Consider the following 23,101-nt stretch of genomic DNA (forward strand, 5'->3'; position numbering starts at 1 on the left):
GCAGGATAGGTTACTGGGAGGGCGGAAGGTTTGAACGGTGAAGTCCCGTGGCTGTTGATACTGCTGGTCTGAAGCCCTGAGGAGAGAAATGGCAATTCCTGGCTCCGGCGTATCCAGTCGAGAAGTAGAATTGCAGTCTGGTTAACTGCCACCTTTCTCCAGAATTCCTTTAATTCTGCTCAGGTCTTCACTGTGACCGACCCCCATTCACTTCCATTTTTCCCGAAGGTAAATCTCGGGCTCAAACCTGAGGTAAGACCTGAGCCATCTCCGCCCGAATCGGGGAGACCCATTTCCTTTCAAAGGGCCAGTCGGAGCCCCACAAACAGAAGTTCAGGGGCCCTAAGGTCGGTATTGTCGCGAGTTAAGAGACCTGAGTTCTTTCGGGTGTGGAGTCACGAGCTGTGTGGTACCAAACAAGTCAAAGCCTTTTTTTCATTTTTGCTTTAAAACTCTGAGGTTTCCTCTCGGTAGTTTCACGTTCCGACGAAAAAGCCAGGAATTTTCGGGCAAGTGTGATTGCTTCAAGCCAAGTGGTGATTGATTCACCGTCTGGGGATGCCGGTCCTTCAACACGGATCCAGATCCACTTGGCCGCGGCTGGGAAGGATTGGGAGGTTGTGAAAACCGGACAATCTGTGACGTGCCCCATGCAGATGACGTTCTCCTCTTAGATGGGTTTCATTTTTTTCTTAGTAAGCACTCGGAGACTATGTCTGCAGAACTCAATTCATCCACAAGAGAGGAGGGAAGTCCTGGCACAGGACCTAGTTTCAGGTCCCATCAAAGGATGATATTAAACCTGCTCCTGGAGAGAGACACATCCTTTACTACCTGTCCAGATGTCCCAAGAACGCCAGTGAACAGTCTCTTTGGTTATTCTGCAAACCTAAGTATTTTGTCTGGGTAAATCCACCTTTCACACCTTATCTACTTTGCTTTTGTAAATGGTTTTTTGAGTTTAAAAGAGAGATTACCCTGGCTCAAAGATCTAAGTTTAAGTCTTACCCCTGGACTGTGTGACCCTTTTGATATTCGAACTGCTTTTCTGTGACCTAGAAATAATCTCTTCCTATCTTACTGGGATCTTGTGAGATTCAAATGGTGTGATGTGTGCGGAAAGTCTGTGAAAACTCTTGCATTATATGAGTTGGTCACTTCACTAGTATTAATATTATGTTATTGTACTTTAAATGTTGGCTATACCATGCTGGGCTGTCAAACTCATTTTCCTGGCGGGGCACTTCAGCCTCGAAGTTGCCTTCAAAGGGCCGAATGTAATTTCAACTCCTGAACAGTTAAGGAGTAGTTACGCTTATACAGTACTAAAATTATTTTGGCCCTTTGAAGGTAACTGCAAGGCTGAAGTGCCCCCCCAGTGAAAATGAGTTTGACACCCCAATCTAATGCCTCAGCTAGCAAAATTGGAGAGTTATAGACTCGAGAAGCACTAGAGACTTAAGGGAGAATTCAAACTGGTGTGCTCATGGTGCACACAGTAGAAGATGTGGGGTCAAGGTCCACCTCAGTCAATAAACTTTGGTCTTTGATTATAAAAAAAACCAAAAAACCGCTCTGTTTCAGTATGTTAGTGAGGAGAAAATTAGGTAGAGATTACTACAGAAGAGAAAAGGTGGGAGATTTTTCTCAGCATAGTCTGAAATATTCCCAAAAGCAATTGGATTCATACGGACACTGTTCAGATTATGTGATAATCATTGAGGATAATGTGATCTTTTCCTTTTATGAATATTATATCCTAATGAGAATATGGATGTGCTATTATGTCTCAACAGAGAAACCCCAAAACGTTGCCTTGATCTTTCGAGCCTAAGCAGTGGCGAGATGTCTGCCACTCAGCTTACCACTCCTACAGACCTTGATGGAACTGATAGGGTGAAGGCAGGTAAAGGCTTCAAGGAAAAGAATAACTTTTTCTTCTTAATTTTTATTTATTGATTTGAGAAAGAAAGAGGGAGAAAAAAGACATCAATTTTGTTGTTCTACTCCTCCATTCATTCATTGGTTGTTTCCTGTATGTGTCTTGACCAGGGATTGAACTTGCAGCCTTGGAGTATTTGGATAATGCTCCAGCCAATGGAGCTACCACCCAGCCAGGGCCAGGAAAGAATAACTTTTAAAGGAGAAGTCAGAGTAGTAAGATGAATAGAGAAGGTGGTAAAAGTAGGTAGAGAGCTTTGAAGTTGGAATTTTGTGGTTATATATAGGATTTTTGAGGAGAATGATCAAGCCAATGGGAAGAGAAAAATAATAACATTAATAGGAGTCACTTTGCATTTAAGATCTTATTTATTTGTTTTCAGAGAGAGGGGAAGGAAGAGAGAGAAACATCAGTCTGTTGCTTCTCACATGCACCCAACTGGGGACTTGGCTTGCAACCCAGACATGTGCCTTGACTGGGAATTGAACCGGCAACCTTTCAGTTTGCAGGCCAGCACTTAATTCACTGAGCCACACCAGCCAGGGCAAAAATCTCTGTAGTTTAGTGTATTGTTTCCCAGCACTTTGTCTTTCAGTGTCACATGTAAATTCTTAAGATTCTATTAACTTGTACTTTGTACCATGAATTTGGTACCTATCAAGAGCCTTTGTAGTTAGAAGGTCAGCTTTGAAGTTAATACGATTTACTGGTAATGAAGAAAATTGGAAGGAAAGACAGGATGTATGGACAAATATGACTTCATATCTGATTGTAGGTCCTTTGGATTCTTCAGGACCTCAGGAAATACAGTCAGCTTGGATGTAAGTTCTTTTGCTAAATGAACCTCATGCTAAAGCCTTTCAGCACTGGCACAGGGATTTTATCCTATGTAAACTCTGCAGAGTATAGAACATTTCACACTGGGTATAATGGGCTTGGAGTCCTAGATCCTTCCCTTGAAAGGTTTTTAAGTTTTCCAGAGTGTTGTGAAAATGAAGGCTATTTATTATAACCATCACACATAATCAGTATTATTGTTAAGGGTGGAGGAAAATGGTATATACTGCACTTAGACATAAATCGTTACCTGCATGTGAGTAGTGCTGTATCTTAGTGCTTAATGTGCCTAGTGTATGCTGTAAAATCAGTGTGCCTGGATTCCAGTAGCTTACTACCTTGCCAATTGTGACTTTGACAAGCTTCTTAACTTCACCGCACCTCAGTTTCTTCATTAATAATAAAGAAAAACAATAATGGAGATAATAAAAGCACTTCTTTTCTTCTAAGATTTTATTTATTTATCTTTAGAGGGGAAGGGAAGGAGAGAGGGAGAGAAATATCAATGAATGGTTGCCTCTGTACATCCCCTGCTGGGAACTGGCCTGAAACCTAGGCATGTACCCTGACTGGGAATCAAACCTGGATCCTTTGGTTCGCAGGCCTGCATTCAATCCACTGAGCTACATCAGCCAGGGCTAAAAGCACTTCTTATAAACAGCTATTGTAAGGATTAAATTTTCATTTAATACATAGCAGCTGCTAAAGTATTTTATTTATTTGTTTGTTTATTTATTTATTTATTTATTTATTTATGGGAAGGGAGGGAGAAAGAGAGGAAGAGAAACATCAGTGTGTGGTTGCTTCTCATGTGCTCCCCCTACCTGAGACGTGGCCCGCAACCCAGGCATGTGCCCTAAACTGGGATTCGAACTGGCATCCCTTTGGTTTGCAGGTTGGCATTCAATCCTGAGCCACAGCAGCCAGGGCATATTTTAGAATATTTACTGCACAGAATCCTAGATGGAGACTAGGATGACAGCTAGTGGGGGGAGGGGTTTAGGGCAGTGGAGGGATTGAACAAAAAGGAAAAAGTACTCATGGACATGGACAACAGTGTGGTGATTGCTGCGGGGAGGGTGTTGTAAGGGGACTAAAAGGTAATGTTAAAAAAATACAATACCAAAAGTTTGCTGGTTCAATTCCCAGTCCAGGGCACATGCCTGGGTTGCTGGCCAGGTCCCCAGTGGGGGTGTGTGTGTGTGTGTGTGTGTGTGTGTGTGAGAGGCAACCACACATTGATGTTTCTCTTCTTCTCTTTCTCCCTCCTTTCCTTTCTCTAAAAATAAATGAATAAAACCTTTAAAAAATACAATGAAGATTAAATATTTTAAAAAGAATATTTATTATTATTAACAATGAAGATTCTTTGTTAGAGATCTTAAAGTGTTCAGTCAGGGAATACTGAAGGAGTAAAAAGTAATTTTAACTCAACTTCTTAAACTTATTGTAAGTTTTCTGTTGGACTGTTTTAATCTTTTTAGAACTTTATCCTTCAATGTTTAGGTGAATTAGGTGCTACTTTAGTACACTAGGGAGGGCTTTCAATGACTATTACATGTGAAAATTTACTTTGTATTATTTGTATTTTCTTTGAATTACTTAAAATGCCCTAACTCATGTAGACAAATGAACTCCTCGGAAGGGGGATAGAAATTCATGAAAAGAAAAAATACTAGCTCTCAGTAGTCAATGCTGGAAAATTAATAAATTATAAATTATGTCTATATAAGATATAGGACAAAATCATCATCTTTGATTCATATCTAGTATACATATGGTTATATATACATATGTAGATAAAAAATAAAGGCCTTATCTTCAGAATGTCACTCATCTTAACATTTACCACAGAGAGCACCCTACCATATTGTTATTTGAATAGACATATCAACTAGGTATAGGGATCCTAGAATGCAGGAAAGGAAAAGCTGGCTCTAAGCCACTGATGAACAATCAAACAGTATTTGGATCTAAACAGACTGGTAATTTTTATTTTTGTTTTGATCTGCAGGAATCATCACCAGTGCCTTATAAAATGCAGCCCAGTGAGTAGGTCTTCTTTCTTAGACTTGGCTTTGTTTCTAGGGGGAAAAAGAGGGTTTCCAGCTCAACTGTGGCTGGAGGTTGCTGAATGTTCTCAGAAAACCATCTCTTGTAGGCACAACTGCTTTGTAGCACTCCGAATGCTTTGGATCATGGCAATAGGAAGATAGATGCAATATGTACCTCATCCACAAACAAAGGAAACGTGAGTGTCTAATGGAAACCTAGATACATTAGCAGTTGTATTCCTTTGAGCAGAGCAAGTCATTGGTATCATGAGACCTTGTTTTTTATGCCTCAGTATGGTAGACAAATGAATAGCAACATTATCAGAAAAAAACTTCTTTATGGTTTGTTTTCTGTTTTTCTCTTTAAGGTTTGACCCTAGAACAGAAACCTATTCTGAGTCTTGCATAGTAGGTCATCATTATACTCATGTTCAGTTTATTGGTTTAAGAACAAAAATATCTGTTAATATTGTCTAAGGAATTTAGGACACTTAAAAAAACTACATTACACCCTGGCTGGTGTACCTCAGTAGATTGAGTTGGGGCCTGCAAACCAAAGGGTTGCAGATTCTATTCCTAGTCAGGGCACATTCCTGGGTCGTGGGCCAGGTCCCCAGTGGGAGGCACGCAGGAGGCAGCCACACACTGGTGTTCCTCTCCTCTTTCTCCTTCCTTTCCCTTCTTTCTAAAAATAAATAAAATATTTTTTAAAATATGCAATACATTTTTTACATTACATTACAAAGTTAAGTACATTAAGTAGGAATAAGGCACATAACTTGTTCATAGACTATTTGCATGACTTCATGTATAAGTCTTTATTTTTGATTTTTTAGAGAGAGGGGAATCGAGGAAGAAAGAGAGGGAAAGAAACCTCCATGTGAGAAAAAATTGATTGCCTTTTGTATGTGCCCCCACCAGGGATTGAACCTGCAACCCAGATTCCTCCCCCATTTCCCCATGTGCCCTGACGGGGAATCAAATCGGCAACCTTTCAGTTTGCAGGATGATGCCCAACCAATTGGGCCACACATACCAGAACTAGAGTTCTTAATTTCTTATTTCTCCTTAATCTAGCTTTTTAGTCCCTATTCTGAAAAAGCTCTGTCCTTTTTGGTCTGAGCTGAAGCCATCCTTGGGCCATCCTTGAATCCCAAGTTGAAACTGACCTCTCCTGATTTGCCTAATCACTAAGATAATTCTGTAACTAACCTCTCTCTCTTTTTAATTGCTTAGAGAGAGAGAGGGAAGAAAGAAGACAGAGAGAGAGAGAGGAAGGAAGACAGAGACATCGATTTGTTGTTCAGCTTTTTTTTATATTCATTGGTTGATTCTTTTTTAAAAAATTATTTATTTATTTTTAGAGAGAGGGGAAGGGAAGGTGAAAGAGTGGGAGAGAAACATCAATGTGTAGTTGCTTCTCCTGTGTCTCCTACTGGGGACCTGGCCTGCAACCCAGGCATGTTCCCTGACTGGGAATTGAACTGGCGACCCTTTGCTTCACAGGCCTGTGCTTAATCCACTGAGCTACACCAGCCAGGGCTCATTGGTTGATTCTTGTTTGCCCTGACAGGGATTGAATTCACAACCTTGGTGTATCAAAACAATACTCTAACTGAACAAGCTACCTGGTCAGGGCCAGATTGTTGCTTTTTGTGTTTCATCCTACATAAGAGTGAATTCATGCCATTTTTGTCTTTTCCATCTGACTTATTGCACTTAGCACAATACCCTCAAGATCCATCCATGTTGTCGAAAATGGCAATATTTCTTCTTTTTGTGGCTGAGTAGTATTCAGTGTGTGTGTGTGTGTGTGTGTACACACACACACCTTCTTCTTTATCCAAACATCCACCGAAGGACATTTAGGTTATTTCCATGGCTATTGAAATAAAAACATTATTATTTTTAACATTATTTTTATTTTAAAATATTTTATTTATTTACTTTTAGGGAGAGGGGAAGGGAAGGAGATAGAGATGGAGAGAAACATCTAGTGGTTGCCTCTCTCACGACCCCAGAAGAGGACCTGGCCCACAACCTAGGCATATGGCCTGACTAGGAATTCAACCTTTTGGTTTGCAGGCTGGGGCTCAATCCACTGAGCTACACCAGCCAGGGCTAAACATTATTTTTAATGGATGTTTTTCTTCTAATTAATGGACCATAACTTATGTCTTTACTTCTTTATTATTGGACATTTAGTGATATCCAAATTTTGCTTCTATAAATAATACTATCATGTAAATTCTTGAGTATAATCTTTGCCTATGTTTCAGATCTTTTTCTTTAGGATTAGTACCAAGAACTATCACTACTGGGTTAAAGGGCATAAATATTTTATTATTTATTTATTTATTTAAAAATATATTTTATTAATTATGCCATTACATTTGTTCTATTTCCTCCCTTCATTCCCCTCCACCCTGAACACCCCCTCCCCCACCATTCTCCCTCCTTTAGTTTATGACCACCTGTCTCAAGTTCTTTAGATTCTATATTTCCTGTACTATTCTTGCCCTCCCCCCTATCTATTTTCTACCTACCATCTATGCTACTTATTTTCTGTACCTTCTCCCCCCTTCTCCTTCTTCCACTCCCCTGTTGCTAACCCTCCATGAGATCTTCATTTCTATGGTTCTGCTACTGATCTAGCTGTCCTCTTAGTTTGCTTTTGTTTTAGGTGTGGTTGTTAATATCTGTGAGTTTGCTGTCCTTTCACTGTTCATCTTTTTTATCTTCTTTTTCTTAGATAAGTCCCTTTAACATTTCATATAATAAGGGCTTGGTGATGATGAACTCCTTGAATTTGATCTTATCTGAGAAGCACTTTATCTGCCCTTCCATTCTAAATGAAAGCTTTGCTGGATAGAGCAATCTTGGATGTAGGTCTTTGGATTTCATGACTTGGAATACTTCTTTCCAGCCCCTTCTTGCCTGTAAGGTCTCTTTGGAGAAATCTGCTGACAGTCTGATGGGAACTCCTTTGTAGGTGACTGTCCCCTTATCTATTGCTGCTTCTAGGATTCTCTCCTTCATTTTAATCCTGGGAAGTGTAATTATGATGTGCCTTGGTGTGTTCCTTCTTAGATCCGACTTTGGGACTCTCTGAGCTTCCTGGATTTCCAGATTGGGGAAGTTCTCCTTTATCGTTTGCTCAGATAAATTTTCCACTTGTGGCTGTTCCTCTTCCCCTTCTGGTACCCCTATAATTCAGATGTTGGAACGTTTAAAGATGTCCTGAAGGTTCCTAAGCCTCTCCTCATTTTTTTGGATTCTTGTTTCTTCGTATTTTTCTGTTTGGTCATTTTTTTCTTCCTCCTGGTCCACTCCTTTGATTTGAGTCCCAGTTTCCTTTCCATCACTATTGGTTTCCTGTGCATTTCCCTTCATTTCAATTAGTTTTGCCTTCATTTGTTCCTCTAATTTGTGACTAAAATCAACCAGTTCTGTGAGAATCCTGACCACCAGTGTTTTGAACTATACATCTGAAGGGTTGGCTATTTCTTGGTCACTTAGAGTTATTGGTTCTGGAGCTTTGAGTTTTTCTTGAGCCATCATGTTTCGGTCTGTTCACGCCTGTTACGGATGAGGGGCAGAGCCCTAGGTGTTCACCAGGGCGGGGCAATTCAGTCACTGGGCTATGACGCTGTATGTGGGGGTGGGGTCAAAGAGGGGTAATAACAGTCCCCTCTGCTGCTTCTCGCCACTGGGGCCTGCCTGGTCTGTCTTACTGCTTGCTCCTTCACCTGGTTTATCTGCGCTCCAATGTGTGACCACGGTCAGCCACCTACCTTGCGCCCTCACTGGGTCTGCTCGTTACAACCCTACACCTGGGATCTGCCAACTGCTGCCCACACGCCTGGGTCAGTCTGGCCGAGTTTTCCTGTGAAACCCCACTTCACCAATCGCTGGCTCTGGTCCTCTTACTGGTCTGGCTGAACAGTTCGTTGTTGTCGGACTTCCCTATAGTTCAATTTTCTGTGTTTTGGTTGCATTTTTGTTACTAAAACTTTGTTGTCTTTAAACTTGGTTGTGCGAGGAGACACAGTGTTTCCACCTACGCCTCCATCTTGGCTGGAAGTCAAATTTACCTTTTTTAAAAAAGATTTTAAAAGATTTTATTTATTTTTAGAGAGAGGGGAAGGGAGGGAGAAATATCAATGTGTGGTTGCCTCTCATGTGGCCCCCACTGGGGACCTGGCCCACAACCTAGGCATGTACCCTGACTGGGAATCGAACCTGGGACACTTTGGTTCGCCGCCTGCACTCAATCCACTGAGCTACACCAGCCAGGGCAAAATTTACCATTTTAATATTTAAGTGGACAATCCAGTGGCATTACATACATTCACAATGTTGTACAACCATCACCACTGTCCATTTCCAGAATTTTTCATCATTCAAAATAGACGCTCTCTACCCATTAAATAATAACTTCTCATTCCTCTTTCCCCAGTAACCTCTAGTCTACTTTCTGCCTCATATATTTGACTACTCTAGGTACTTCATGTAAGTGGAATCGTATAACATTTGCCCTTTTCTGTCTGTTTACTTCACTTAGCATAATGTCTTAAACATTCACCCATGTTCGTAACATGTATCAAAATTTCATATCTTATTATGGCTGAATAATTTCCCATTTCATGAATATATCACATTTTGTTTCTTCATTAATTTGTGATGGACTTTTGCGTTGTTCCTACCTTTTGACTATTATGACTACTGCTGCTATAATATTGATATTCAAATATCTGTTCAAGCCCATGCTTTCAACTTTGGGGGGTATATGCCCAGAAATGGAATAGGTGGATTATTTGGTAATTTTTTGTTTAACTTTTTGGAGAACTGCCATACTGTTATTCATAGCAGTTGTACCATTTGACATTTCCTACAGTAATATCCAAGGATTCCAATTTCTCCATATCTTTGACAATACTTGTTATTGTTTTTTATACACACACACACACACACACACACACAAAATAGCTATCCTGATGAGTATGAAGTAGTGTCTCATTGTGGTTTTGATTTGTATTTTCTGAATAACTAGTTAGGTTGCACATTTTTTGTGTACTAATTGGCCATTTGTATGCCATCTTTGAACAAATTTCTATTCAAATTCTGTTTTGGCTGTTGTTGGGTGGTAGCAGGTACACACATACACACACACACAGACAACTATTCAGAAAGTATACAGCTATGTAATATCAAAAAGAGACATTTATTGAAGAAGATACAAGAGACATTGTATGTAGGACAATGATGCCTCAGTTCCCTTCAAAGTGGGCACCTGGCCTACTCACACAGTTATCCCAATGGCCACCAACTGGTCCATCATATTTTCCTGAATGTCATTGACAGTCTGAAATCTCTTCCCTTTCAAGGTGATTTTAGTTGTGGGAAAAGTCAGAAGTTGCAGGGTGCTAAATCTGGGCTGTAAGGGGGTTTAGTCACCTGGGTGATTTGATATTTCACCAAAAAACTCTGCACAAGACATGATGCATGATGAAGCTGCCAATCACCAGTTGCCCATAGCTGCAGCCATTTTTGTCATATTACATCTCTCAAGTGACAAAGAACACTGAGGTAGTACTCCTTATTAATTGTTTGTCCTGGAGGAGCATACTTGTGGTGGAAAACACCTTCCCAATAAAAAAACAGTTAACATGGTCTTGATTTCCCTGCATCTTCTTCAGGCATGGAGAACCAGGTGACTTCGATTGGGACAACTGAGCCTCCATTTCTGGATCATAGCCATAGACTCATGATTCATCTCCAGTTATGACCTTCTTGAGGAAATCTGGTTCATTGGTAGTGGTTTGAATTAATTTGTTAGCAAATGCAGCATGATGTTCCTTCTGCTCTAGTAGCAGAAGCTATAGTACAAATTTTGCCACAAATTTCATGCCAAGATCCTGCGTCATAATCTTGGACACAAAATTTTGGAATCCCCAGATCAGCTTTTAGTTCTCATACTGTCAGTCGCCAAGCTTTGTTGATTGCAGCCTGTACATGTTCAGCATTCTTGTGTGTTCTGCTTGTTGTAGGCCTTCCAGAATGTGGATCACTTTTAACAGATTCTTGACCATCTTTGAAGGGTTTGAGCCACACTTTTATTTGCGCTGCACTTACTGCATCATCTCCAAAAGCCTTCTGAATCATCCAAATAGTTTCCACAGAGGAATGTTCAAGCTTAATGCAAAATATGATGCAAATTTGTTGCTCTACTTGCTCAGTCATTTTGAATGCAACAGCTACACAGTACATGTACTCATGCAAAGTCGTCTACTGCCTCCACTGACCAGTACAGTGAGGCTGTCATTGTTCACACATGTATATTCTAGTCTACTCTCCTTGGCTGTCAGGCTACATTGATGGCATGTGAACCATTCTCCTTATATTAACAATGGTTGGAGTTTCTGGGCAAACATCATAAATGTGTGTGTGTGTATACACATCTGAAATTTTGTGTCTGAGATTTTGACACAGGATCTTGACATGAAATGTGTTGTGGCAGAATTTGTTCCATAGCTTCTGCTACCAGAGCAGAAAGAAGGAACATTGTGTGTGTGTGTACACACACACACACACACACACACACACACACACCCTATGAGATAGATGATCTGCAAATATCTTCTCCCATTTTGTGGGATACCTTTTCACTTTCTTGATAGTATTCTTTGATATGCAAAAGTTTTAGATTTTGATGAAGCTCAGTTTATCCATTTCTAAAAGAAAAATGTTTGTTTTTATGTCATATCTCAGAATCAGGATCATTACCAAATCCAAAGTCATGAAATTTTCCCCCGATATTTTCTTGTAAGAGTTTTATAGTTTTAGCTCTTACATTTAGGTCTTTGATTCATTTTGAATTTTGTGTACATGTTCTATGGTAAGTGTCCTGGATAACTTATAATATTGTCAATATTCTTTGCAGGACAATGGAAACTTGGTGGAAAGTGAAATGAAATATTTGGGCAGTCCCATCACTACAATTTCAAAATTAGATAAAAATCCAAACCTAGAAAAAGACCAGGCAGAGGAGATTTCAGATGAATTGATGGAGTTTTCCCTGGAAGATCAAGAAGAGGTCAAGGTACAGTGCTCTCTGATGGTATCTTTGCACTTTTCATTCCTTCATTTTTAAATGAAGAATACTGCATATCTAATATGTTACAGTTATTGTACGAAGTGGCAGGTCTGCAGAGATCAAGAAGACTTGGTCTCTACACTTGTAACGGCTACCTGACTGATAGGGCCTCAGGTCACCATACAACTCTTCTTACTGCTGGGTGGGCAGTTCTAGTTAGTACTTTGAGTAGATCACCATCAAGTGTAATTTGGTATAGGTGATCATGGTAATGGATGGAATATACCAATTAATTCATTCACTTAACACTGGGGATACAGTAGTGACCTCAACAGCACAAGAGAGCCCCTGCTCTCACAAAGCATACATTCTAATCAGGAGGAGACAGATGAATAAAAAATAACCTTTATATTATGGTTGATAGTTAAAATACTATAAGGAAGCAGTGAGTGTCTGGATTGGGATGGGATAGAATGGGAGTTGACAGGTTTCACAGACCGAGAAGAACTCTCATCAGAGAGTGACATTTGAACAGACATTGAAGCAGTGAGGGCCAGACAAACATATCAAGACAAATGAGTTATTCCAGGTGGAAGGTAAAATAATTGCAATGCCCCTAAGGTGGGAGTGTGCTTGGCATGTTCATGGAACAGTAAGTAGGCCATTCTGGCTGGAGCAAAGTGAGCAATTGCAGTGTGCAGATGAGGGCAGAAGGCAAGATGCAGGAGGACAGATCATGTAGGGTCTTGTCAGCTATTGTAGAGACTGCAAAAACTCTGACTCAGATGGAAGCATCTCATCTGCTCCTTCAGTATTTCTTCTTTCTCTCTCCTGTATTATCACTGTTCTTTCTCCTAGATTAACGGTTCTCAAACTTTTGATATCAGAAATCCTTTACTATCTTTTTTCTTTCAATTTTATTTTGTATTGGTTTCAGGTGTTAGAGTCTTAAAATTATTGAGAACTCCTTGCCTTGTACCCTAACAAGAAAAGCATCCAGTTTTTCTCCATTGAGAATGATGTTTTTGTAGGTTTCTTGATATGCCACTTATCAGGTTGAGGGAAGTTCCTTTCTATTCCTAGTTTGCTGAGAAATTTTAGCAGAAACAGATACTACATTTTGTCAAATACTTTGCATCTCATAAGATAATCATATGGGTTTCCTTTTTTAACCTGTTAATATAGTGAATACATTAATTTTCGAAAGTTAAAACAACCTTGCATTCCTGTGATAAGCTTATTTGGTCATGGTATATTATCATTTATATATATATATTTTAGATTTTTGTTGAGAAGTTTTGAGTCTGTGCTAAGTAGAGATACCGATTTTTTATGTTTTTGAGTGTGTGTGTTGTCTTAGGTATTGGTATCAGTGTAATGATGTCATCATTTGGGAGGAATTCTCTTTTCAACGTTCTGAAAGTGTTTGTGTAGAATTGCTTTTTATTTCTTTATTTAAATGTTAGGCAGAATTTACCATTTAAGTCACCTGGGCCTGAGCTGTTCTTCATGGGAAGTTATTAAATTACTAATTCAGTTTCTTTACTTTTTGCAGGTGTAGTCAGATTTTCTGTTCCTTCTTGAGTCAGTTTCAGTAGTTCTTGTCTTTTTAGGAATTTGTCCATGTAATCTAAGTGTTCTCACTTATTGGCACATAGTTGTTCATAGTAGTCCCTTATCATCTTTTCATTATTTCTCTAAGGTTGGTAGAAGTGTCCTCCTTTTCATTCCTAAGTTTAGTAATTTGAGTCTTCTCTCTTTTTTTCTGGTCAGTCTAGCTAAAAGGTTTATCAATTTTGTTGATCTTTTCAAAGAACCAACTTTTGTTTTTCTCTGTTTTTCTATTCTCTATTTCATTAAGTTTTGCTCTTATTATTCTTATTTTCTTCCTTCTGCTTGCTTTAGATTTAGTTTCTTCTTTGATGGAAATTTAGGTCATTGACTTAGTATCTTTCTTCTTTATTATAGCCATTTGCAGCTATACATTTTCACCTAAACACTACATTAGATGCATACCCTAAGTTTTGGTATATTGTGTCTAAGTTTTTCAAGTACCTAGCCCTGGCTGGTGTAGCTCAGTGGATTGAGTACGGACCTGCGAACCAAATGATCGCAGTTCAATTCCCCATCAGGGCACATGCCTGGGTTGCAGGCCAGTTCCCAGCAGGGAATGCACCAGAAGCAACCATACACTGATTTAAAAAAAAAAAAAGTATCTTCTAATTTCCACTGTGCTCTTTGTTGACCCACTGATTATGTAGGAGTTTGTTGTTTGATTTCCATATATTTCTGAATTTTCCAGATTTTTTTCCTGTTATTAATTTCTAATTATTCCTTTGTGGTCAGAAAACATACTTTGTATGATGTCAATAGTTTAAAAGTTATTGAGGCTTGTTTTATGACCTGACATATGGGCTACCCTAGAGAATGTTCCATTTGTATTTGAGAAATATGTATATTATGTTGTTGTTCAGTGCAGTTTTATCCACATCTGTTAGGTCTAGAATCGGGGGTGTCCAACCCGCGGCCTGCAGGCCACATGTGTCCCAGGATGGCTGTGAATGTGGCCCAACACAAAATCATAAATTTACTTAAAACTTTTTTTCTCATCACTTTTTGTTAGTGTTTGTGTGTATTTTTTTAAAGATCTTATTTATTTACTTTTTGAGAGAGGGGAAGGGAGGAAGAAAGAGAAGGGGAGAAACATCAGTATGTCAGAGATCGCATACACCCACCTGGGGACCTGGCCCACAACCCAGGCATGTGCCCTGACTGGGAATTGAACTGGCGACCTCCTGGTCCTCAGGCTGGCACTCAATCCACTGAACCACACTAGCCAGGGGTAGTGTTTATGTGTTTAATGTGTGGCCCAAGACAACTCTTTTTCTTCCAGTGTAGCCTAGAGATGCCAAAAAGTTGGACACCCTTGGCTCTAGATGGTTTATAGCATTGTTTCAATTTAGTTTTTGAGCTAATAATACCATACCAAATGGAGCCATCCTTTTGCCATTCTTACCAGGGTCTTTGCATTTGTTTTTCCTTCGGCCCGGAACATTTTTTCCAGAGGCAACACATGATTTTATTGCTCATTTCAGCCTCATTTTTCCACATTTGTCACCTGGTCAGAAAGGTCTTTCCTTGACAAGCTTCCCAACCCTAGTATTTTAAAAATATTTTTATTTTTCTTTATTTTTTACTTAAAGCATTTATCACTGTATACAAATATAGAATATATTTATTTATCTGTCTCTTCTACTCTCTTATTCACTGCTCTGTCACCCAGAAGTTACCCAAAAATTGTTAAGCAGGTGTGTGGATATGGAAGTCTGAAAATAAGAGCAGAGGTCTTGACTGGAAATAGAAATTTGAGAGTCATCAGCATAGAGGAGAAATTTAAATTTATGGGGGGAAAGAAAAATCACCTATGGCAAGAATGAAGAGATAAAAAAGAACCAGGAGCTAGCCCTGATGAATCCAGCATCTGTTGGAGATTTGGTAGGTGAGGAGACCCAACAAAGAAGGCTGAGAAGGAACAGCAGAGAGATGGAAGCATCACAATTCTTTTAGTATAAGGGTTGTCTACATTGGAACTAAACTAAAAAACTAGGAGGTTCTGCCATTAAAGTCAAGGAAGAAAGTATTAGCCAACTCAGTGGAAGCCTCTGCAGTTCAGAAAGATATATGCATTATGGCTGAAGAAGCAATGATTGGATGTGGCAGCATGAAGATTGTTGATGACCTTGATGAGCAGTAGAGCGATGCAGAGAGTAGCGGGCCTGTGTGTTGAGGAGTGTATAGGCCATGAGGAAATGGTGATGCCTTCTCAGTTTCCAAATTACCCTTCCTTAAAAAAAATCTAAATACATTTGTCTGTTTTATAAAATCAGTATATGATAGCATAGAATATTCAAATAAACAAAAAGAAGTTGTTAACAAATGCCCATAGTTTCACAGGCCTGAGATAATTACTGTTAACACTTGTATAGGTTCTTCCAGACACTTTTCTTCTATACAATTTTTTTCTTTGATTAAAGTGGTATTACAAAGCATTTTTCTAAATTACTTAATGATATCATGAACTTATTTCCATGCCAATGAACTTAATCTACAATGTACATATTGTATAATTGCAACCTATAATATTTGGTATATGATTTGTTTAACTAAGACTTTGTTATTGAACATTTAATTTATTAGTAATTTTCTTTCTGTTTATAAACATGCTGGGATATCCATCTCTACAGCCAGTTTTTTTGTGCATATTTTTATTTCCTTAGCAACAAGTGGACTTACTAAAACAAAAAGCATACAGTTTTTAAATGATTCTCTACTTCTTTCATCCCCTGATTTTGAGAACTGGGGTATCATTTTCAGGACTTAGTTCTAAAGAAGACAGTCTCTTGCTGTAACTTTAATATCACTCAGATGCTGGAGGAAAATTCTAAGCAGGGGTACCTGACCGGTGATTTCTCCAAGGTGAGTGTGGGTGCATTTTTCCTGTATTTCAGTGAGTCATTCTGGGTCTGAATCTTTTCTTCTCTGCTTTCAGAGAACACTAGGTATAATTATGCATCCTCACCAAGTACAGACAACCTGAAGGTGCTGTAGTGGTAGATCTAAGCTCTAAGCCTTTTCATTGAGAAAGTATTCCTGTTCATTCTGGGGAAAATCTAGAACAGTGGGGAAAGTATGAGGCTTATTACCTTTTTTCTTTTTAAAACTATCCTTTGAAATTATGTAAGTAATACTTGGTCATTACAGAAAAGGTAGAAAATGAAATCTACCCCACATCTTTTAAAAATTATTTATTTACTTATTTTAGAGAGAGGTTAAGAGAGGGAGATAGAGATGGAGAGAAATGTCTATTGGTTGCCTCTTACACGTCCCCAGTTGGGGACCTAGCCCACACCCTAGGACTGTGCCCTGACTGGGATCAAACAGGTGACCTGTTAGAAACCCCAAGTCAGGTCTCCTTCCATCACCATTTATCCCCCTTTATCCCCTTCTACCACCCACCCCCTTTTACCATATTGTTGTCTGTCTATAAGGTTTTTTTGCTTAGTCCCTTCACCTTTTTTATCCAGTACCCCAACCCCCTCCCCTCTGATAGCTGTCAATCTGTTCTTTGTATCTATGAGTCTGTTTCTATTTTGTTAGTTAATTTTGTTCACTAGATTCCACTATAAGTGAAATCATATGGTATTTGTCTTTCTCTGTCTGGCTTATTTCACTTAGCGTAATACTCTAAAAGTAAAGGGATGGAAAGAGGTATTCCATGCAAATGATTTTTTTTTCATGGAAATGAGAACAAAACTTGGGTAGCAATACTTATATCTGACAAAATAGACCTTAAAACAAAGGCAATAGTAAGAGACAAAGAAAAACACTACATAATGATAAAGGGAACACTCCAACAAGAGGATATAACCCTTGTAAACATTTATGCACCCAACATAGGAGCATGTAAATATGGAAAGCAAATCTTGATGGACAGATAGGGAGAGACTGATAGTACTGCAGTCATAGTAGGGGATTTTGACACCCCATTCACATTAATGGATAGATTTTCCAGATAGAAAATTAACAAGGAAAGAGCAGTCTACCCCAAATCTTATCAACCAGAGTATAAGTGCTTTTAACATCTTGGTGTATATCTCTCCAGAGTTTTTAAAAATTCTTCGATTGATTGATTGATTTTTAGAGAGAAAGGAAAGGAGAGAGAAACATCTGTTTGTTGCTACACTTATTTATGAATTCATTGGCTGATTCATTTTCATTTTTTAAAGATATTATTTATTTATTTTTTAGAGAGAGGGAAGGCAGGGAGAAAGAGAGGGAGAGAAACATCTGTTTGTCAGAGATTACACACACCCAACTGGGGACCTGGCCCACAACCCAGGCATGTACCCTGACTGGGAATTGAACCAGTGACCTTTTGGTTCACAGGCTGGTGCTCAATCTACCGAGCCATACCAGCTAGGGCTCTCCATACTTTTCTCTATGCATTTTCACAAACACACATGTACATACACAACACATTTATTGGTTTTCCACAAAAACTGATTTTTACTGTTTCGTGATCTGTTTTTTCACCCTCATTTATTATATCAGGAACCTTTTTTCCATGTCAGTAAAGAGTTCTGCTTCTTTCAGAATAAGCAGAGTTCTGCTTATTTCATCATTTTTAATAGCAGTACAGTATTTTATTTTTTGGCTGCCCATAATTTTTTGATAAGTACCTTCTTGTAGAATATTTTATAATTTTTCCTTGTGAAAAATTATACCAAGATGCACATAGTTATAGCTAAATCTAAAACTTCATACTCATTCTTAATTAGTTCTTTAAACTCATTTCCTAGAAATAGAACTGCTATAGTTTTCTAGAAGTGGAATGCACATTATAGAGACCATTGGGGGTTTAAAGGTCATTTGGAAAGAAGGACAATATATGGGCATTTGATCTCAAATTGGGGTTTAGAAAATTTGCTGTTATTTTAGCCCTTGGTATTTCTAGGTATGTGCGCTGCCAACTGTGTCAGGGAGACACCAAGATCTGAAGTACATCAACCCAGAAACAGTAAGCAGATTTCTGGAGATGGTAACTGGTTACATAAGCCACCATCTGGTCTGTTCTGTCCCTAAAATCCCCACTTCCAATTGTATTTCTCTCACTGTGTTCACTAACCAAGCCCCTTATTCAATTGAAGCTGTATTAAAGGACTCACTTTTATCCCTTTCTTCTGTCACCTTTGTTTTCAATTAAATAAATGATATATAATTTTCATGAAAGGAAAAAAATGAAAGAAAGGAAAATTAAAGCAAAAGGAGCAAAATCCCAAAGGGAAAAACCACTTAGTTTGGGTGACCTTACATCCTGGTAAACCTTTTAGGTTTACATGTTATAATTTATGCCTACTAATACAGAGTAATTATTAATAGTGTTCTCTTTCACTCTAAAAAGTGTCCCAGTTTGTGCAATAATTATTTGGTCACCCTACCCATAATCTTGCCACCAGAGACAACCACAAGTAATATTCTCCTTAGGGCCCTCAAGATTTTATATTCTGGCATATGCTTTATAAAAATCAGGTCATGATGAATATGTAGTGTTACAATTAGCTTAGTTATCCTTTTCTTTTTAAGATTTTATTTATTTATCTTTAAAGGGGAAGGGAAGGAGAGAGGGAGAGAAACATCAGTGTGTGGTTGCTTCTCACACACCCACTCCTGGGGACCTGGCCCACAACCCAAGCATGTGCCCTGACTGGGAATCGAACCACGACCCCTTGGTTCACAGGCCTGCGCTCAATCCACTGAGCTACACCAGCCAGGGCTAGTTATCCTTTTAATGGCTATATAATAGTCTATTATACTGACATGTGTAATTTATTTAATTAAACCCCTATTATTTGTGATATTTTGATAACCTATAACAATGCTGAGGTGAATAGTAGTGTACCACATTTTTTTGTACTTTTCTGTTTTCTTAAGGTGTTAGGGGGAAAATTGCTGAGTCAAAGTATAATTACGTTTATTTTTATATGACCTTACAAATGCATATAAAAGTAGGAGCCTCCAGAAAGTTGGAATCAATTTGTACTCCTCCATGCAGCTTACATTTCCTCCTCTGAGTGTTAAACTTTTCTCCTATATTCTTTTCTAGAAGACTTGCTTTCTTCCTTTATATTGGGGGGTGGGAACCATTCCCCATCTCTTCTTGCAAACTCTAGATCTTTAGCTGCTACCTGTGCTACTGCAGAGTCTTTGTGTATTTCTGAAAGACTGATTCTAGCCATGCCTGTCTTAAGATGAGTAGCTTCAGTAGGGTTTTTCTGTTGTTGTTTGTTTGTTTTTCCTTTCTGGTATCCTGGTAATACCAGCTATTTTGGTTCTCTAAAAAGGCCACTTCTTATTCTATCCTCATATGTGGGGTAGGGCTGAACCATTGCAACATTTCAAATACAGGGGAATCCTGGGTGACTAAAGGGAATATAAATCAGAAACTGTGTGACTGGCACTTTTTTCCTTGAGAGTGACAGTGAGCAGAGTATTCAGTCATAGTTTGTGCGCAGGTGGCTGCCTTACTGTTGGGGAAATTCCAGGGTCTGATTGAGAAGTTTTATATCATCGATTGCCGCTATCCGTATGAGTACCTGGGAGGACACATCCAGGTGAGGATTAATTGGGGACATTAGCAGGAGAAGGGGTGGAGATAGCTCTTTTTTTTTTAAAGATTTTATAAGATTTTATTTATTTATTTATCTTTAGAGGGGAAGGGAAGGAGAGAGGGAGAGAAATATCAATGTATGGTTGCTTCTTGTGCATCTCCTGCTGGGAACTGGCCTCCAACTCAGGCATGTGCCCTGACTGGGAATTGAACCATGATACTCTGGTTCGCAGGCCCACGCTCAATCCACTGAGCTACACCAGCCAGGGCAAGATAGTTCTTTACTAAGAAATCTTTGGCCAAAATGTCCTGTGAACCCTAGAACCAGGGCAGACACTATACCTTTGGAGTGCATCAAAGCTGCAAGTCCTCATTGTTATTCTAATTCCTTATACGTTGAGCAATTTACTTTCTCCTTCTCTTCTAGACCAATCTCCCTCTTTTTTGTAGGAGCCAAGTGTTCTTTTTTTTTTCTGAATATTTTATTTGTTTATTTTAGAGAGGAAGGGAAAGAGAAAGAGAGGGACAGAAACATCAATGTGTGGTTGCTTTTCATGCACCCTCTACTGGGGACCTGACCTGGCCTGCAACCCAGGCATGTTCCCTGACTGGGAATAGAACCTTTGACCCTTTGGTTCACAGGTCAGTGCTCAATCCACTGAGCCACCACCAACCAGGGCCCAGGTGTTCTTACCTGGAAATAAAAACATTAATTCAAGGATTGAGAAGCACATTGCAAACATTTACTGCTCATAGACATTCCTCACAATGAGCCTACACTTCAGGCAATTTAGTTCTACAAGCTTTTATTGAGCAACTACTACATACCAAGCTCAATGCTAGGCCCTGGGGGTAGATACAGAGATACAATGAGGTCTGTTTTCTGAAAGTGCTTATAGTCTGGCCTTCCTCTCCTGGATTTCCCTAGGTGTTATGGTATCCCAAGTGTTTCTAAGTTCTGTCACTGTCCACAGATTTCCTTGAGAAAATAACTTATTAAAATTCTTCTACAGGGAGCCTTAAACTTGTACAGTCAGGAAGAACTATATAACTTCTTTCTGAAGATGCCTATTGTCCCTTTGGATGCCCAGAAAAGAATAATTATCCTATTCCACTGTGAATTCTCCTCAGAGAGGGGTCCCCGAATGTAAGTGTCTACATGGGGTAGGGTGTGTGATGGAAATTGAACTTGAGTTAGAAATTATAAGGGAACCTTCCCAGACCAGTTCACAGAGACTGAATAAATGACTACTGTCTACTATAGGTTGAAGAATGGTACAGATTAGTAAGAAGAGGGTTTCTACAATTCAAAAGTTTGGAGCAGTGAAGGGGGGAAAAATAGGGAACTAGGCACCAGTGGAGGAAAGGAGAAAGAATGCCACTAATTAGACTTTATTGTGCAAAAATAATAAGATCTGGAGGTCCTTATGAGGTTAGTAATAATCTATTCTTTCTCCCTTTCCCCATTGTTTTTTTTTTTGACCATGGAATCCTGACCTTGCTTCTTTCCATTCCACACATCCCCGGGTTTTCTCTAAAGGTGCCGCTCTCTGAGAGAAGAGGACAGGGCCCTGAACCAGTATCCTGCACTGTACTACCCAGAGCTGTATATCCTCAAAGGGGGCTACAGAGACTTCTTTCTAGAATATATGGTAAAGGATGGAGCATGTTGGGCAATGGGGAAGCCCAGGTTTGGGGGATCCAACTTCAGCATGCAACTCCCAGGGCCTATAAGCCCCTTCAAGAAGAAACTGCTGCTCCTTCTTAGCCACTACCAGCACTCTTTATTATACTTCGTAGGCAGAGTTGAGGAACCTAGAGAATCCCTTACCCTGTCCCTGACCTTTCAGGTGCTGTGTGAACCACAGAGCTACTGCCCTATGCATCACCAGGACCATAAGGAGGAGCTGCTGAAGTGTCGAAACCAGAGCAAAGCATGGGAAGGGGAACGGCAGCTGCAGGAACAGATTGCCTTGCTGGTAAAGGATGTGAGCCCATGATAGATCAGTTGCTGGCTGCCTAGGAGTCACTGCAGACATTGTAGAAACTCCAGGTAGAAACAGGCCATCTTCTACATGGCTACGCTCAAGATTGTTAAAAGGATATCTGCAAATCAGCAGGCTGCCAAAGTGATGTAATCCTAGATCTTGGAATTGCCTAGGTTTCAGTAGAGCTGCTGGCTGGTGGTGAAATCCTGGAGCAGGCTCTGTAAGCTGTAGCTTCGGGTTGCACTGAAATGTGTGTTGCTTCAGGGAGTGCTTGCACTCTCTAACTACTAGCGTCTTCTCACAAGCCAGCCAGCTCTTTTTCTCCCTGAGCTGCTGGCTATGCAACACATTTGACCACCTTCTTTTTCTGTATTACCCTTGTTTCTTTCCCTCTCTTTCCTTTTCTTAAATGGGAAAATAAACATTGTAGAATGAGAGATGTGATTATAAGCTTTGTCTGTTCCTAGAAGATTTATATGAAGAAGTGATCACCAAACTAGACTCCTTCCAACATAAAGGTATAACCATGTCTAATTCAGAGCTGAGACCTCATTGCTTTTTTGTAGATCAAGCAGTGGTTCTCAAAGTTTAGACCCTGGATGATCAGTATCATCTGCATTTGTTTGAAATACAAAATTTCAGGCCCCAGTCCAGACCTGTTAAATCAGAATCTCTAAGGTGAGGGCCCAGAAATATGAGTTTTTAAAAAATTTTTTGTAGGTGGTTCTGATCCATGCCAAGGCTTGAGATCCACTGCTCTGGAATAAAAAACCTTTTCAAGTGCACTCTTCAGCAATTTTCCAGGCTTTCCTATCCTAAAGACCATTCCATGGTATGAGTTACATAAAAGTGTATCCCAGACTCAGCCCTTTGGTATCTAGGCTCAGAAAACCAGATGAGTGGCATCATCTATGACAAATGAGAGGTTGAGTTTGGCTCAAAATATTCCTTGTCTACACTTTCAATGGAGTTTTGACTTTTTCCATTTCCCAAACTCTTCACCACTCCATATCACAA

General features: G+C 39.5%; 1 protein-coding gene across 10 annotated transcripts; it reads left to right on the forward strand.

Annotated features, from left to right (window-relative positions):
* The first annotated feature begins 50 nt into the window (after positions 1 to 50).
* Positions 51 to 22,469, forward strand: CDC25C (cell division cycle 25C). 10 transcript variants are annotated; one of them, XM_037147632.2, is made up of 13 exons: positions 51 to 252; positions 697 to 906; positions 1,797 to 1,906; positions 2,718 to 2,763; positions 4,794 to 4,827; positions 4,941 to 5,030; positions 11,777 to 11,935; positions 16,304 to 16,405; positions 18,444 to 18,506; positions 20,002 to 20,100; positions 21,110 to 21,243; positions 21,637 to 21,748; positions 21,947 to 22,469. In XM_037147632.2, the coding sequence occupies exons 2-13, from the start codon at positions 713 to 715 to the stop codon at positions 22,094 to 22,096; spliced, it is 1,293 nt and encodes a 430-aa protein (XP_037003527.2). In that variant the 5' UTR covers positions 51 to 252; positions 697 to 712; the 3' UTR covers positions 22,097 to 22,469. The 10 variants fall into 10 exon arrangements, with proteins under 10 accessions (XP_037003527.2, XP_053522470.1, XP_037003528.2 ...); XM_053666495.1 differs by having other exon boundaries at positions 16,355 to 16,405; XM_037147633.2 differs by having other exon boundaries at positions 51 to 228.
* The last annotated feature ends 632 nt before the right edge of the window (positions 22,470 to 23,101 follow it).

This window comes from Artibeus jamaicensis, unplaced genomic scaffold, assembly GCF_021234435.1.
Source record: "Artibeus jamaicensis isolate MK-2021 breed Jamaican fruit bat unplaced genomic scaffold, CSHL_Jam_final contig_456, whole genome shotgun sequence".
Taxonomy (NCBI): domain Eukaryota; kingdom Metazoa; phylum Chordata; class Mammalia; order Chiroptera; family Phyllostomidae; genus Artibeus; species Artibeus jamaicensis.